Source organism: Delphinapterus leucas, chromosome 13 (genome assembly GCF_059928025.1).
Source record: "Delphinapterus leucas isolate spDelLeu-1000000601 "Yukka" chromosome 13, BTC_Dleu_Yukka2, whole genome shotgun sequence".
Classification (NCBI taxonomy): Eukaryota; Metazoa; Chordata; class Mammalia; order Artiodactyla; family Monodontidae; genus Delphinapterus; species Delphinapterus leucas.
This window is the reverse complement of record NC_143141.1, coordinates 52,812,106-52,828,753: the sequence shown is the minus strand read 5'-3', so window position 1 is coordinate 52,828,753 and position 16,648 is coordinate 52,812,106. Positions and strand designations below refer to the sequence as shown.

The 16,648-nt window shown below is 35.4% G+C and overlaps 1 protein-coding gene across 1 annotated transcript in view; it reads right to left on the bottom strand.

Moving 5' to 3' along the window:
• LOC111174770 (neurexin-1) overlaps positions 1-10,713 on the bottom strand; it is an 85,449-nt gene extending 74,736 nt beyond the window's left edge. The window contains exons 1-3 of the mRNA XM_089922492.1: positions 10,582-10,713; positions 9,443-9,881; positions 7,850-7,999 (exon numbers count right to left, since the gene is read on the bottom strand). Of these exons, the coding sequence (XP_089778618.1) occupies positions 7,850-7,999; positions 9,443-9,881; positions 10,582-10,713 (721 nt within the window). The remainder of the gene's footprint in view (positions 1-7,849; positions 8,000-9,442; positions 9,882-10,581) is intronic.
• Positions 10,714-16,648: the final 5,935 nt, after the last annotated feature.

The following is a 16,648-nucleotide window of genomic DNA, read 5'->3' as shown; positions in this document are numbered from 1 at the left end:
CCATGACCAAAAATCAGCTACACATATGCTCTAGATGCTTTGCCAATTCACTTATATGTTAGAAAATCTTTATAAAAGGGATGGCAAGAAAGGGAAAGGGCAGAACTTGAGTGGGAACAGAAATGATTATTTTTATATTTTGAAGATTCAAAGAGTAAAAATTTATTTGAAATAATATTTATATTTTATTACTTAGTCAAACTCAAATAGAGATTGATATGTTAGCCTACACATGTGCAAATATCCTGAAATACTAATATTTCTGGTAAGGGATTTGAATCCCTAATTCCTTAATGATTTTATTCTTGACGTGAAATCAAAGGACATTTTCACCTAAGCAAAGGACTCATCATAGAATCACCGAATCCATTTAAATCGATTTAACACTTACATAGGACACTGAAATTTCAATATTAAGGTTCTCAAGTGCCTATTTCATTATAATCGAGTTATAAAGGCAGTGGTTACCAAGAAAACATGAAATGACTATTTAAACCTTATTCATTGATCATTAAAGACGAGTAGTTGCCACAGCTGTATATATCAATAGAAAATAAGCATTTTCCAAAGTTTGGGGTATGACTACATGTAAATAAATATTTAAGAGAAAACAAAAATCTGAGTATATTATTGGTTTATCCCTCTATCTTTTTTCCAGGAACTGCAAATATTGATGTGTTCTCTTTGGAATAGCTTGATTATTTCACACATTTTACCTTCTTCCACTATAATTACATGTGAAGTTTCTGGCAAATTAAACAAATATTTTATGTAAAACATTGCTATATCTGAGCTATTATAACTTGTAGATGGTAGTCATATTTGGGAACTTACTTGGATCAGTGTTTCATGCTTCAGTATTGAAGAATCTGAAGCACCTTGCTGTGCTATTTTGCTTTTAAAGAAATGAAATTTCAGCTAAAAACAAATACATTTGTGTACATAGGACTTTTATCATCTTAATGTAGAAATCACATTAACTTAACGTTTAAACCTAGTTGTTTTCATGGCATGTGCAAAAGATAAAACAAAAGTGATAAATAGATAAGGTAATATTTATTTAAGAATATTCATAAGCGTAAATAATATAAATTCACATTTTATGTAAAAGTATACATAAAAGGGGGAAAACTGTTGAAAACAGTTCTTAGTTATAAAAATAGAAATCAGCTTCATGATTTGATCTGGTATTTATAAAGTGTTAGCCTCTACGCTTTTTCTCATCCAGTTTTTCTTGGCTATTCCATTTCCAGAAGATTAGTTTATGGAGTGAAAAGAAACGTGAAGCAAAAGGTGAGATTTAAAATAAGTTAATTTGGTTTCAAGTTTTAAATTACTGCAAAAGTTTAAGTGATTGGGAAATGAGGGGGTAGAAGATAGTGTGCTGTAATAGGAAATGATTTTGCCTGGTCAAAGGAAACCAATTTTCATGTTCTAGCTTTGCAACTAACTAGCTGAGGAGCTTAGCCAGATAATAGATTCATTAGGCCTCAATGTGGCTCTTATGCAAAATAAAGTACTTGACTGGATGGTCACTAAAGTTCTTCAGTGAGTAAAAATTTTTGAAATTACTGCTTAGAATAATTTTAGTTAAACAATTCTGCTTCACCTCTCATTGCAGAAGAGAATCAGATTCCACAAACTTATAAATTTACTTGTCAAATTTAGTATTCTATTAACAAACCCAAACTCAGTAAAAAGGCATAATATAAGTGATAAAAGCAGAATGAAGCACTGATTGCAGGGTATGATGCAAAATGCAAAATACATAAGTCCCATAAATAGATAGTAAAAAAAAAAAGACAAAATATTAATAATGGGAGTTTTGGAGTAGTGAGATTATGAATGGATAGTTTTCTTCCTTCCTTACTCTTTCTTTTTCTTTACTCTTTCTTTCTTTTAAGTTTTCTCGGTCTTTTTAAAAACAATTTCATGCACTAGGTTTATAACATGGACTGAATAAACTTTGCTTGAAAACAAAACAAAAAACAATCTTAATATTCTGTTTTCTGCTTATTACTATGTGTTTCTTGCTTACTTGGATTACTGTGAGCTGGGAATTTCAGAAATTAAACAGATATATGACAAAATAAATCTTGGAGCAAAATTTAAAAGTTTGATATTATTTAATAAAGGCCATGAGAGAGGAGAAAAGGGCAACTCATATACTGCAGATAAAAGTGTAGACTGAAACAGTCTGTTAGTAAAATAACCTGTCATTATCTTTAAAATCAAAAATGCAATTAATCCAGCAATTCCAATTCCCAGAATCTATCCTACAGAAACTCTGACCAATATGCATAAAGATATAATATGAAGACTTTCATTATAAATTAGCTTAGAACAGTGAAATTTTTTCAAAAGTAAAAAGTTAAATGTCCATCAATAGAGGAATGATTAAGTTAATATTGATATATTCAAACTAGGGATATCTGATGTCACTACAAAGAATGGCATAGAAAAAGTTCTCAGTATTTTTTTAAGTCACCCAATAATTGGTGAAGAGTGATCTTGTTTATGTAAAAAAGAAGCTCTACATTTATTTTATATGTGTAATTATATTTACAGATATGCTGGTGCATAGGAAAATATCTGGGAAATTTTCAACACCAAATTATTTTACCTACGGAGGTGGGAGTGAATTGGTTAGGGGAGTGTGTGGCAAAGGAAAACTTTTCACTTGTGTACTTTTTGAACTGCCTGAACATCTTCACCAACAGCACATATTTATACGTTACAGACACGCCATGAATTAAACACAGGTACATGTACAAACACACATACTCGTAGCAATACATGTATACCTATGAGTTTTAAAAATGATCATAGACAATGCTGGGAAGTTGTAAATATCAATCAAGTGATGTGTTTTGCAGCAGTTAAACTACTATTTTGCAGAAATTCCCCAGATTTCCACGCCGCACTCCACAGTACCAGCCACTGCGGCTGGTGTGGTCAGCTAAATGCCTATTTCTTGAGGATGCACCTGACACCCTAGTCCAGGGTCTGCCCCTTGGCTGGGTGGGCATGGAAAGGAGATTTAGTGAATTTAGAGAGAGAGGTTCCACCTCTCAGAGTTTGATATTTACCAAGCCCATAAGACCAATGTATAAAATAAGAAGGCCAAGTTATTAATTCTCCATGAGAAATTAACTGTCACAGGATATGGAATGTTTCTTTAGGGAGGTCAATTTATAATCCAAATGTGTATTTATTCATTTATGATGGGAGCTTTAATAATATTAGCCTAGGATGTTCTGACACCCCCCGCCCCCATCTCAATTAAGATGACCTGCCTCTATCTCTGTAGCAGGGGTGAAGTAGTCAAGTCCCTTGGGCAGTGCTTAGATGGGTACTGCCAATGTTTGTCTCTGTGACTTTCTTTTCCACAGACACTGTATATGGTAATACATTTGAGTCCTACAACCCTGCAAGCCTGGTTAAGGTGCCTGTGCAAAGCTCTGCTCTGATTCTTAGATGCTCTTTTCACAACTCACAGAGAATAATTTTTGTTACTTGGGTACTTTTGAGTAAAAAAGAGTTTATGACATCATATTAACCAAATAGTCTGAAAAAGTAAGTTTGTACTTCAATTGTGACTATATAAAATATACTTACATGTTAAAAAACTAGAGGAAAATATGTAAAACTGAAAATGTTTTAAACGGGAGGGGAAGGAAACAGATGACTATCTTCCTTTAAAACACATTCAGAATAAATAAATAAATATAAGAATCAATTTAATAAAATGTAAAATAACTTTATGCAAAATTGACTCCATCTAGTCATTAGCATAGTCAAATAATTGATAAATTATTGATAAGGTATTTTAGTCTTACCGTGGATGGGTAATGGTTTATGGACATGGGTACAAAATAAAGCATTATACATTTACTTAATGTTATTTCAAATGTCTGCAACAGGCTACTAGGTAGAAGCATGGGAGGAATGTTTATAATCAAGAGGGCCAATTCAAATCAAGGCCTAAATGGAAAAATCGTCTAATGGTCATTCAAGTAGAAATGCGTAAGAGTGGAGATTCATGAATGGTATACACAGAAATCAGTGCTGGTAATAGATAGCTAGAAAGTGCTGTTCACATCAAACAGTGATTACTATAAACCTCTAATTATGTACTCGGGAGAGAGCCTTTTGCTTTTCCCTCTGTAATTTCTAGTTCTTAAACTGGAACTCTATGACTTCAATTCAAATCTCAACGGCTTCTTAGCTGTTAAATGTGGGCTTACCCATGAATAACTGCTGATACAATCTGCTATACCCTGCTGTACACAAGTAGAATTTGACAAGAATAATGAGTTTTCTCTTTGATTTAAATGTGTAATGATGGTTTGCAAAAAAAAAAAAAAAAAAGACTGGTAAGTTTGCTGTAAAAATACTTGAGACGATACCCTTGACTCAGCCAAATAGCTTAACACAAATTTAAACAATATCCATGCCCCAAGAAAACAGTCATTAACCTCCTCCTAATTTTAGCACAATTCATGCTTTAGTTAAATACCTGGTAAGCTGTCTTGTGTTGAGTTTGGGAGCAAAAGAGAGGCAAAGGGGAACCCTGGAAAGGGAGGAGGGGCTGGTAAGAAAATGTTCAGCTGCACGTCCTGCAAAGTTTGCAGAGTAATGAGCCCCTTCAATCATATTTATTAACTCAGTAACTTAGGGGTTTGGCTCTGTTAAGTAGCTATACCATCTATGGAGCATATCCACTTTTTGTGGCACTCAAACCATACACTCTGATCCACAAAATCAGGCTGGCACTTGGTATGGTTCCTCCTTTGCCAATTTAGTGCAGGATCTGAAAATGCCACTTGTGGCTTAGTCCACTTAGCCTCCCACGGCCCCAGTCATCGACTAAGCCGGCCACGGAAGAAACTACACTGCACGTAAAGACTGAGACCAAACACTCTTAGTCGAAGTTTGGGAAAGTGCTTCTTTCTTTCCCCAAGTCACAGGATGGAAGAAGGGACATATAACCCAATACAATTAATTGTGCTGAAAATGAAGCTCTGGAAAAGTATTCAGATGAAGACAATATTTCTTATCAAACAAAGGGCTCAGGTACCCACCTTTTAGTGAACAAAGGACAGAAGGGCAGGTAACCAGAAAGGTGGACATCCTGGGGGACTATCCTCCTCAGTAGCATGCCTATCCCAGCCCTCAGAAAGAAGTGAATGCTTTCCCTCAGGATTAATGCTCCTTCTACCTACGTGTTTGCTAAGTGATACAGGGAGCTCAGGAACAAGCAGGAATAGCAGTCCTGTTCTCATGAAAGGTTGTCATTTTTGTACGAGGTTTCTCACAGTTCTCTAACAATTGTTTAACTTCCTCACCGCATTTTTTTTTTTTTGGACATCTGGGTTTGGAGGATGGAACTGTATTCATAAAAGAAGGACAGCACCTATTATCCTTTATTGTTTAAACTGCTTTCAGGAAGTGATGTAGTTCTTCAAAAAGTTGTATTTACAACTAAAAGAGTGCTATTATTCTTCAAGAGTAATGATGATGTTACTATTTTTAGAATATTGGGGTGGGTTGGCACTGAGCCATTCACATGTTTTTATTCTTTATTTTTTCTCACACCAAATATGTATTGAGCAACTGTTATTGCCTAAGAAAGCACTGGGATATAAACATAAAGAATATAGTCCCTGTCATACAGGGGTTCCCCTTATAAACTGGGGAATATCAAAAATTCAGTCTGTCTACCAAATACAGTTTTAACACTGTCTCTGATAAGACAGCCAAAATTTATTAGCATCAAATTAATGACCATGGCTTTTAGTCCTACTTACTTTAGTATGGTCAATAAGAGAAGGAATAACTCTTACGTCTGGGCTCCCTCTACTTTAATAATGGAGATAACACGGCTCATTAAATGTTTTTAAATATTCAGCTAAGGGGGATCCCAGGCAAATCAACAGATAATGACCTTCATTGTCTATGAGTCAGAAATCAGCCCACATTGCCCTCTTGTCATATAAACATTGTTTCCCACATTATAGTAAGAGTAATGTTCATATAGCCTCTGAATATAACCGATGTGAAAAATGGATGAAACTAGTTCTTGAAATTCTATGTTTCTTAGTTTTAACTGAGCTATAAATCTTAGCATTTCACCAAGCCTAACTCAGAAATATCCTTTAAGTAAAATAAAAGCTAGTATAGCTATTCATTCAATCTTTAAAAAGCTACTTTATACCAAACCAATGCAGTGTGCAAATACAGAACTTAATTAAAATACTATATATAAAATATTAACAGCTGCAGTTATTAAAATTACATTAAGCTCCCTTGAGCTAGGCCAACATAAGGAGCTCTTTTTTTTTCAATTTAGTAAAGGCAGAACTTGGTTTAATGAATGAGCATTGGTTTTTATACTGTTTGTTCCAATTCACTAATCTGAAATCATAATCGAATAAAAGTACTTTACCATCAAAACACAACCAAGCATACTAAATCTTTCCATTGGAGTCTGACAAAAATCCCACATTTTGTTTATCTCCTTTCTTACTGCAAATAACACTTTTTTAAGGCATCTCTTTCTTCTTCCCATCCAGCATTGAACTTTGTAAATTAAAGTTGGTATTTTCTGCTCTGGCCTTTTCCAATGAGGGAATAAACAGGGCAGTTAATAAATTGTTGGTTATTTGGATGAATTAAAGAGTTCAAACAGCAAAAGTAGATTTTCCTCGGCTTGAGGATTAAGGTATTTATCTGATCCTTACTGTAATAGGTCATCCAAGGAACTTAGGAAACTAATTAATTGCACCACCACTTAAGACTGGCAAGAAATATCCAGGTATAAATCATCATTATCAAATGAATAATGAACGGTTTTATTTTCCTTTTTATATCATTTTGCATTTGCTAAAATTTTGACATTAACCATGTATTTCTTCATATAGTTAGAAAATACCTCATTGATCTTAAGTGTAGTATTTTTTGCCCCTCTGAACTTCCAAAAGATATCCACTTAATTAAATTGCTATAGTCTGACTAAAATTATATATATTCTTAAAAGTCATTTTCAAAATTTTATTCTAGATGTATTTCAAGTCAAGTGATAACATCCATAAGTTAATATTTCAAAACACAAGATTAGTCCATGTTCCCATCCTCCTTTTAAGTCTTCTGTCTGAAGGTTCTTAAGTAGTAAATTAACTGCTAACTCTGGCAGAAACAGGCTGGGGGAAGCCAAAGGGAGGCCCTCTACTGCCATATTTCTGTATTCCTATCAATGAACTCTTCTCAGCTTAAATCAGGAAAACAAAGAGGAATCCAATTCCTAATGGAATCAGTATAGTACAACAGACAAAAAAAAAAAAAAAAAGTCTTTAAGTCTACTGTCAGTTATCTAAGATACTGGAGAAAAATGACGACATAGCACAGATTGCACAGAACGGTAACTAATCTTCCTTTTGAACATCTTTAGGGGAATGAAAGAATGTAGGGAGACCAAGTTTCCAGAGAGGGATGAGGCAGAAACAGAATCTCCAAGATATCTTGGGGATCAGAGTAATAGGTTCTGACTGTCCTTCAACTCTCCACCCTCACCCCTAGCTCCCTCCCAATTTTCATGCATTTCATTTCTATTTTAGTGGGCAAAAAAGATATCTTTAGGAAGGCAAACACGATCTTCTTGATCAATAAACAGGAAAAGAAGGCATGAATAATTGTAAAATAGGAAACTGCTCTGCTGCAGAGAAGCCAGAAATAAACAAGTGACACAGCAATCTGTGAAAGGAGTACGAGGAGAGCTCACCCCAGGGCTTCAGCATGGCCCTTCTAAACTAGGATGGCAATTACAGATTCCTGGATCTGAAAGAAGTACTAGGCGTCATCTGATCTGTGGTTCCCAAATTTGGCTGATCGTCAAGTCCCCCAGAAAGTTTTGCAAAAATATAGTCTGCTAGCCCCCATCGCTGTTGATCCCCTGTCACTGGGTCTAGGATCCACTGAATACTGGGTCCTTCCCAACATGCTTTACAAAGAAAGAAAGCCAGGCCCATTAAAAAATGCCTAGGCCAGGGCTTCCCTGGTGGCGCAGTGGTTGAGAGTCTGCCTGCCGATGCAGGGGACACAGGTTCATGCCCCAGTCCGGGAAGATCCCACATGCTGCAGAGGAGCTGGGCCTATGAGCCATGGCCGCTGAGCCTGCACGTCCCTAGCCTGTGCTCCGCAACGGGAGAGGCCGCAACAGTGAGAGGCCGCAACAGTGAGAGGCCCGCGTACCGCAAAAAAAAAAAAAAAAAAATGCCTAGGCCAAGCTTACCCTGGTATTTAGTGGAAAATCCAGAGTGAATGGTATAGTACAAAAGCAAATAAGGGAGTGAGGGGAGGAGAGTGGCCAGGTTTATATTCAGCCGTCTTCAATTATAAGAAGATAACTTGATTTGTAAGTGAGAAGGACAATCAGCATGAAAGCACAGGGTGAAGAAAGTAAAAGACATAATATATAGTTACAGACCTGAAACAAATGGCTTCTCTCTCTCTCCCTCTCTCGCTCTCTGGGTTTCCACAAATGCTATTTCCTTTGCCTGGATGACTTTTGCCCCCACAGACCTAATGCTAGATGTATTTCAAGTCAAGTGATAACATCCATAAGTTAATATTTCAAAACACAAGATTAGTCCATGTTCCCATCCTCCTTTAAAGTCTTCTGTCTGAAGGTTCTTAAGTAGGAAATTAACTGCTAACTCTGGCAGAAACAGGCTGGGGGAACTCGCTAAGCCCCCTAATCTACTTCCACATTTCAGAGCAAGTAAACGTTATTTCTTCAGGCCTTCACTACAAACATCCTCTCCTTCCCCCACCTCACATGCACGACTCCAGAAAAAAGAAACGTGCAGCGAAAGGAAGCCAGGGAAATGAATTCCTGTTGGTGGAATTCCAAACCTCTTTCACCAGAAAGGGAAGCTATTTGGAAGGCAGCGGGGTTTTGCCTGCATCCTTGAAATCGTACTGTATTGATTAAAGTGTTTTTGATACCATAGACCCACCTTGGATAAAAAAATGTACTGTATTAAACTAAGAATTTTATATATGAATCATTGAAATTTTTTTCATATTTTATATTTGCCACTTCAAGCACCTCCAAACATCCAATGAGACAAGAGATAATTGGAAACACAAGAACACTGAATTTTGTCATTTGCAAATTCAAGATAAAATTTCTTGCAAGATTTGGCACCTGATTATCCATTTAATGTTCATTTAAGAAGCTATTCTAGAAGCCATTTGGGGTTTGATGCCCAACTATGATGATTAATTAGCTCCTTTGGATTCTTTTATGATGTGAAACAGAAATAATAACAATTTCCTTTACCCTAAAGACAGAAATGCAAGAACTCTTTAATATGTCTTGGTTTTAATTCCTTAGGAGTGGTGTTCCAGCAGATAAACAGCATAAAAAATGATAAATTACCTGACCGTCCGTCTCTTTGGAAGTCCACGTGATACCATTCTCCATCATTCACCTTCTTCTGCAGGGCTTTGATTTTGATTGTACCTGACCCCATGTCTAGGAGGAGGTAGAGGTGGCCATCCAGCATCTCAATAGCAAAGAAGTCAACCTTTATCATCTGTGGGTGCTTGGCATCTTTTTGGTGCCGTGGTTTGCCATGACTAAATAAGATGAGGCCATTTGGCTCTGTTGTGCGGAAATCAAATGATATGGAGCCTGTTTTCTTTGCATTCCATTTAGGCAAAGAGACGAAAGATTCTGGGGTTTCAAAGGTGATTGGGTCCAAAGTTGCAACATTCTCACATTTAAAGGCCACCACTCCATGAATCTTCATCTTCGGGTCTCCTTGCTTGGCAAGTCGAGATAATTCCAGCCTTACATCATTATTTTTATACACAACCTGTAGGCAGAGGACAGCAGTGAGAAACTGGGCCCATATTTTAATGTTTCGAACTTGTCATCAGTTCATGTAATTTCCAAGTAGATTATGAAAAGACATACAATGTTTAGTGCCTTTTGATGTATAAGACAGCTTTTTCAGCCAAATAAAATCCAGGTATCAATTTATTGAACATAACTATTCTAATCTAATTTCATTCAAATAATGTGTACACACACACACACACAAGTACCTGTAGTTAACTCAAATAACTTGAATAAATCTGCACAGAACTTTCATTATTCCAAGCATGTATAGAACCATTTGCTTTTGTTAGTTGGCTATTATGCTTTGTTTATTAAATATAAGTACTGAGGTTTTTCAGTTTTGCCATCACTAAAATATTTGAAATTAGATACTTTTGTATACCAGTAACCTAAAATACAGGATCTCTTCTATGGTCTATATATCTATGGTGCATATTAACTTTGTAAAATAATCACAAGTTGAGGTAAAAAACATCCTGAATTTTCTCAGAAAAATCATAAAATATGACTAAGATACAGAAGCTGTCTCTTGCCCTGCCCTGCATTAGTAACTGTTTGAATAATGTTAGCTAACTCTGGAACTTGGTGTTTATCCTAAATCCATTCAATCTATATTACTAATGTTCCATTTCACTTTTAATGTATACAAATGTGGAACAAAGTTTGTCCTGTACCCTCATTTCCAAAGGCACTTCATCTAAAGTGGCTGGGTAGTTCTCATTGCTTGTTAATAGTCCTAGGGCTTCTGGGGGACTCCAAATAGCACTTTGGACAAATCCACTGGCAGGGCTCATAATATCATGCATCTGCTATCACATCACCTTAATAAATCCATAGCTATTTCAACATAGAGATTCATACCCTTTCTCTACAAAATCCATACCATGGATAATCACATTTCCAAAAGATATGTCATACAGACTTAAAGATAAATTAGTTATCTATGTCCAGATAACTATCTAAATTCTTTTACGAAGGCACTCGAAATTTCACAGCAGCCAACCCTGTCAGTTTCTGAATTCGTTTATCCATGTATAAAAATATACTTGCATAACAGAAAAAATAAGCCTGTGTCTGATTAGTGCTATCAAGTTAACCAGGTCAAGACAGCTGTTATTTCTTCCAAACCCATGACCAATTGAGCCAATAGTGTGGCTGATTAATTTCCTGATAGGATTTGTTAATGGATACTTTATTTTTTAGAGTGATTAAGAGTGCAAGCTCCAGTATCAGACTCCCTGAGCTCAAATTCCATCTCTAGCACTACATAACTGTATGATCTCTGAGCTTTGTTTATAGAGACATAATACTTTACAGGATGGTTATAATGATTACAGAAGAAAATGCATGTGAGAAAATCTACATGGCAAACAATCCAATGCCAAGCACATTGTAAGATTTTAATAAACATCAACTACATCAAACTGCATGATAATAAATATCATCATCTCTTTATTATCATCTAGGAGACACAGATATATTAGTTCTAAATTAATTCATTATGAGAAAATGTTTAGAAATTAAGCACATTCATTTAATTGGTGTTTTTTTACATGATTTATGCCAACTAAATAAATCACATCTTTTCAATGCTAGTCCTGGTGTTTCAGTTTACCTTTATCTTGAAGAAGGATTATTATAAAGAATACCATATCCCTTATTCTTTGAACAAATATGTATAAAGATTTAACAAGCATCTATTGACAACAAAAGAAGGGAAAATGAACTCAAGCAATAACAAAAAGGAATTAGATTAATTCTTAAACATACTTCCTAGAAAAGAGAAAGAGCTATTAAGCCTTGGGAAAGTTGATTTAGGATTGTCTTTCTTTGGGAATCTTCAGTAGTGGATAAAATGCTTTTCATGGATGATTTTCCAAGTTTTATAACCTCTCACCATGATTTTCGAGCTACCTAAACCTGCATATTTGTTTTCATTTTTTCCTGGTGATTTACATTTTAATATATGGATATTCCTTTGACATAGATATTGATCAGGAATGAGTATTTTCTAACCCAAATGATGCAGATGGTAATGCTGATCAATGCTAACACATCACCATGAAATAGAACCACAGCAATGGAATTGGATGTTTCTGACATGAGCAAGTAGATATAAGGCAGGATATATTGCCTCATGAGTCCCACATCAGCTACCAAAAAGTTGAAAACATGTAGGGCTAGGGCAATTGTAGGTGAGAATTTCAGTGAGGGATTTATAATCTCATGAGTGAATTGGGTTCCCTGGTGATTCAGTGAGGTTCAGGGAGATGGAGAAGAAACGTAAGGATTCCCTAGATCACAATACTTAGGGTGAGCCATGCACCACCCCCTCACCCCAAAAAGGGAGTATGAATCTCCACTAGAATTTGTGCTTTATGCAGGCAAAAACCTTACAACAAGATCAGTACCTGGCACAGAGCGGACACCCAATAAATACTTGCTGAGAGTTGAATAACATTCTTTCTTCACTTTTTTTTTAACCTAGTTCCCAGATTATAGACTATTATTAATAACAATATTTACAAATATAGTTAAAATATAACAGAATGCAATATTGTGGACCCATCTCATAATCTAGCTATAATTTTTAGTTAATTTCTCTAGGAAAGTGTGGAAACTTACGTACAAATGGCAAGTTGACCTATCACCTTCAAACTCATTTTATGGGGTGTAAACTACTTTTAGAGTAAAAACACCTGATTTAAAATTCTCCAGGGGTAGAATAATTTTCATAGAAGAACTATCTTGAGGAGAAGCACAGTGTGTTTGTTTTCCTTATTTTGTTCTTTGAAAGGCAACTCTAGAAGACAGAAAGGCAATATTGGATAGGCAGGCTGATAGCGCTCAGAGCTACACAACTACTTCAGCTGACCCAGATTTCATAATCACTCTACTTTTCTAAAGTCAGACTTACTCTTAATATGACCTGAATATAGTTCAATTATAATAACAAGGAGTAGCCAGTAAGCACTCCAAATCTTTTTTTTTTTGCCTCTTTCTGAGATACTATGGTTTTCAATCATATATAATTATTCATATATCTTTTTTCTTATTTATGTTAAAAATTGTAATTTATTTAATAGTTTCAACTTTCAACAAACCTCCTTACACTTTATCATCTTAACAATTGATGATATTATTGCACACCTATTTGGATCTTTTTATGGAATCAATATTTCTTTGTGGATACTGATTTTCCGTTTCTTTGAAGAGTAATTCAAAATGTTGAATTTCACTTCCCTGCTTCATGAAATTATATCATAAATCCCAAAGGAATAGAATCATAAAAGGCATCTTGGGTTTTTTGTTATTTATTTGCTGGGTTTTGTTTGTTGTCTTTTAGCTGCCATACAATTTCCACACATTGCCATGATGATCTTTTCCCTTTCTTCCAACATTTGTTAGAATTTTCAAAATGTCACTCACACTTAAATGGGCAAGAAAAGGAGTAGTATGTTTGTGTTTTTATATGCCCAGGCTGGAAATCTGAGGTAAACAGTCACTGAGTATTTTATTTGATCTTGATAATAGTCCTAAAAAGGCAGGGGGAGTAAGTAGGCTAAAGAACAGAAGCTTGGTAGTCTGGATACAGACTTAGTTTAATCACAAAGCTTTTACCTAAGTCAGGCTGTCTAACCTCTCTCTGTCTCGGTTTCTTAATTTCTAAAACAGACATCTAAAAAGGAAAGGCATGTAAAATCCATAAATCCTTGAGCTTTTTTCCCCTCAATCTCTGTGATTTGGGGAAGAGGTAAAAGATGGCCTATTGTTCCTTCTCTTTATCTGGCTTTTCACAGTTGTGGTTTTGATGCCAGGATATCGCTCCCTATTCTGAGATGTATTGAAACCCGTATTCCATTAGCAAAGAGAATGTTCACCTCATCAGGTACACAGACATGCCTCAAGGATTATATCTATCTAAGGTTTGTACAGATGGTATTGAAGAACTGGTGGCTGATAGATAAATCTCTTTCCACAGGAGGTATGTGTGAAATAAGCAGTTCAGTAGGAAGATATCTGCCACTCAGATCATGACCTTTGTTGTTGTTGTTATCAATATGTTTTAGCTTAGAAGCCTTAATGGGGCTCTTGAATTAATTTAATTAATTAACAGGCATTGATCAGACTTTTCATATGTTAACTATGAGAGTAGGAGGGGTGGTAAAATAATCACTGAAGTCAGAGTCAGAGTTCTCTGCAGAGATCTTGACTCTGACATGACCCTCCCTGAGAGAACATGAATGACTCCTTTTAATCTGAGTCTTGGTTTTCTCTTTCATTCTTGGAAGCAATCACAAGTGAGGCCTAAGAATCTGGTTCTCAAGTCAGCTTTCAGAGAGAACTCCAGCTCACCCTCTTGCCATCCTGTGACTTTGTGGAAGTCCTTCAACCTTGCAAAAGGCTCAGTATTATCTGTAAATTGGGATAATAATATCTACCACATTAGGGTTATTGTAAAAAATGAATAATAGTTCAGTTAAAGTGCTAAGAACAGGACCTGGCACAGAGTAAGCACTCAAGTAAATAGTAGTTGCTCTTATTAATGTGGCTGTTATCATTATGAATAACAATATTATCATTCTTACAGTGACTTAATGGAGTTGTACAATCTAAATGTTGTAACAAGGGTAACAGCTAACAAGGCACATGGTAGATGATTGGTCAGTGTATTAAAGTAATTAATAGAGCTGCAAACAGTAGGATCAAAGAGATCAAAGCGGATTAGAAGTTTCTTTTTTATTCTGATAGCCCTATTGTAGTTTGAAGTACAGTGAAGGCTTTCTTTGCAGATGAGGTTTCTCAGCCAGAAAATATATACAGGAAGCTGGTGATCCCGCGAGTTTCGCTTTCACTCGTGAGAGGGGTTTTATGTCATCGAACAACAACTACCCACCCCAACACTTCAAGAAGAAATCAATTCCGATGTATGGAGGGTTTACTTTCTGCCAGGTTATGTTACAAGATACTTAAACGTATTATATGTTTATTCCTCACGAGCAACCTAGGAAATAGGTAACATTATCCTATTTTATCAGTACATGTGTACAGAGATCACTGAATGTCTTTCATCATGACCGTGTCTAATACTCCTTTTGAATATCTAATGACGTTAACTTCAAACTTTGTCTTTGTCTCAGCACGAAATTTCACTGAGTTTTTGATAGCAGTTGCTAAGTAGGAGATTCACAATCAAACAGCTATTTGCCACCATGCAAAAAGAATGACCCTGTTATAAATTACATGGACTGTTCTCAAAAAAAAACAACAGTATTTTCTTTCCATTTGTCCTGATTAAAATCTCTCTAAATGAATCAAATATCACAATTAAGCAGAGGAATTTTTTCATGTGACTATTGATTAAAACGTCTTTTCAAGCCCAGTTTAGACAGAGGGGCTTATTTCTCTGTTTCTAGGACTATAATGTCGTTTTAAACAGGTAGGTCATTTAGGATATTATATATACAAATATGTATACATATGTAGACGCACCGTCCTTCCTCGGTATCTGTGGCAGGACACTCCCACTTTACCCCATATCAAAATCCACAGGTGCTCAAGTCTCATATAAAATGGCATAGTATTTGCATATAACTTACATACATCCTCCCATATACTTTAAATCATCTCTAGATTACTTGTAATACCTGATACAATGTAAATGCTATGCAAAAAGTTGCCAGTGCATGGCAAATTCAAGTTTTGCTTTTTGGAACTTTCTGGTATTTTTTTTCCCTGAGTATTTTCCATTCTTGGTTGGTTGAATCTGTGGATGCAGAACCCACAGATAGGGGGACAGACTATATTCTAAAAGTCCAGGAGGTTTAAGAATTAATTTAAGGAGACTGTTTTAGTTTTACTTTTTATTTGTTTTAAATGCACTTAATGCTTTTCTTCTATTAAGAAAAAGTCAGAATATTTCAAATATCCAAATTTAATTCTTCTTTTTTCCTATCTGTGATCTGTCCATGTACCATCTACTTAAAGCAGTGTGCTCATTTCAAAGTACAACCAAGAGTTAGCCAGTAAGTGAACAGTATAAGGACCACTCAGGCAAGTAGGAAGTAATGGCATTTGTTTTGCCATGACCTAGATAAGAAGCAGCTGGGAAAAGGACATAAACTGCATCACAACTTTCATCCCTAACATTAACTTATTTATTATTTTGAAATGATTTTTCAAACCCCACACTTTCAATTTAATCAGGTAAGTACTTGTTAGGTAAGGTACTGAAGAAAATGCAATTTTAATCACTTCCCTGTGCACATGCTCAGTCCAATAAAATATGGACCACTGAGAATACACCAGTTTAATTTCTCTTGAATATTTGCTATATATGTATGTGTAAACTATATGTGGACACAGACACATACACACACAGAGTTTACACATTTCCCAATGTAAATGTGTTTAAATGTAATACATGTCAAACCTGCTATCACTAATGTTCAGAAAAAAATATACACGTAAATTAGAATAGATTGTACATCTCTAGATAGATAAGTAGACAATACATATGTATATATACCATATACACACCAAAATATAAACAGGTATATATTTATATACGTTAAACACATGTATATTAAACACAATATATTTATATATTAAATACAAATATTTAATAATTTCAAAAATTAGAAAGTTCTTGGCTAAAATATATAAATGGTCTTACTCAATGTCTAGGGTCAAAAATGTCTTGGCTAGGGCTTCCCTGGTGGCGCAGTGGTTGAGAGTCCG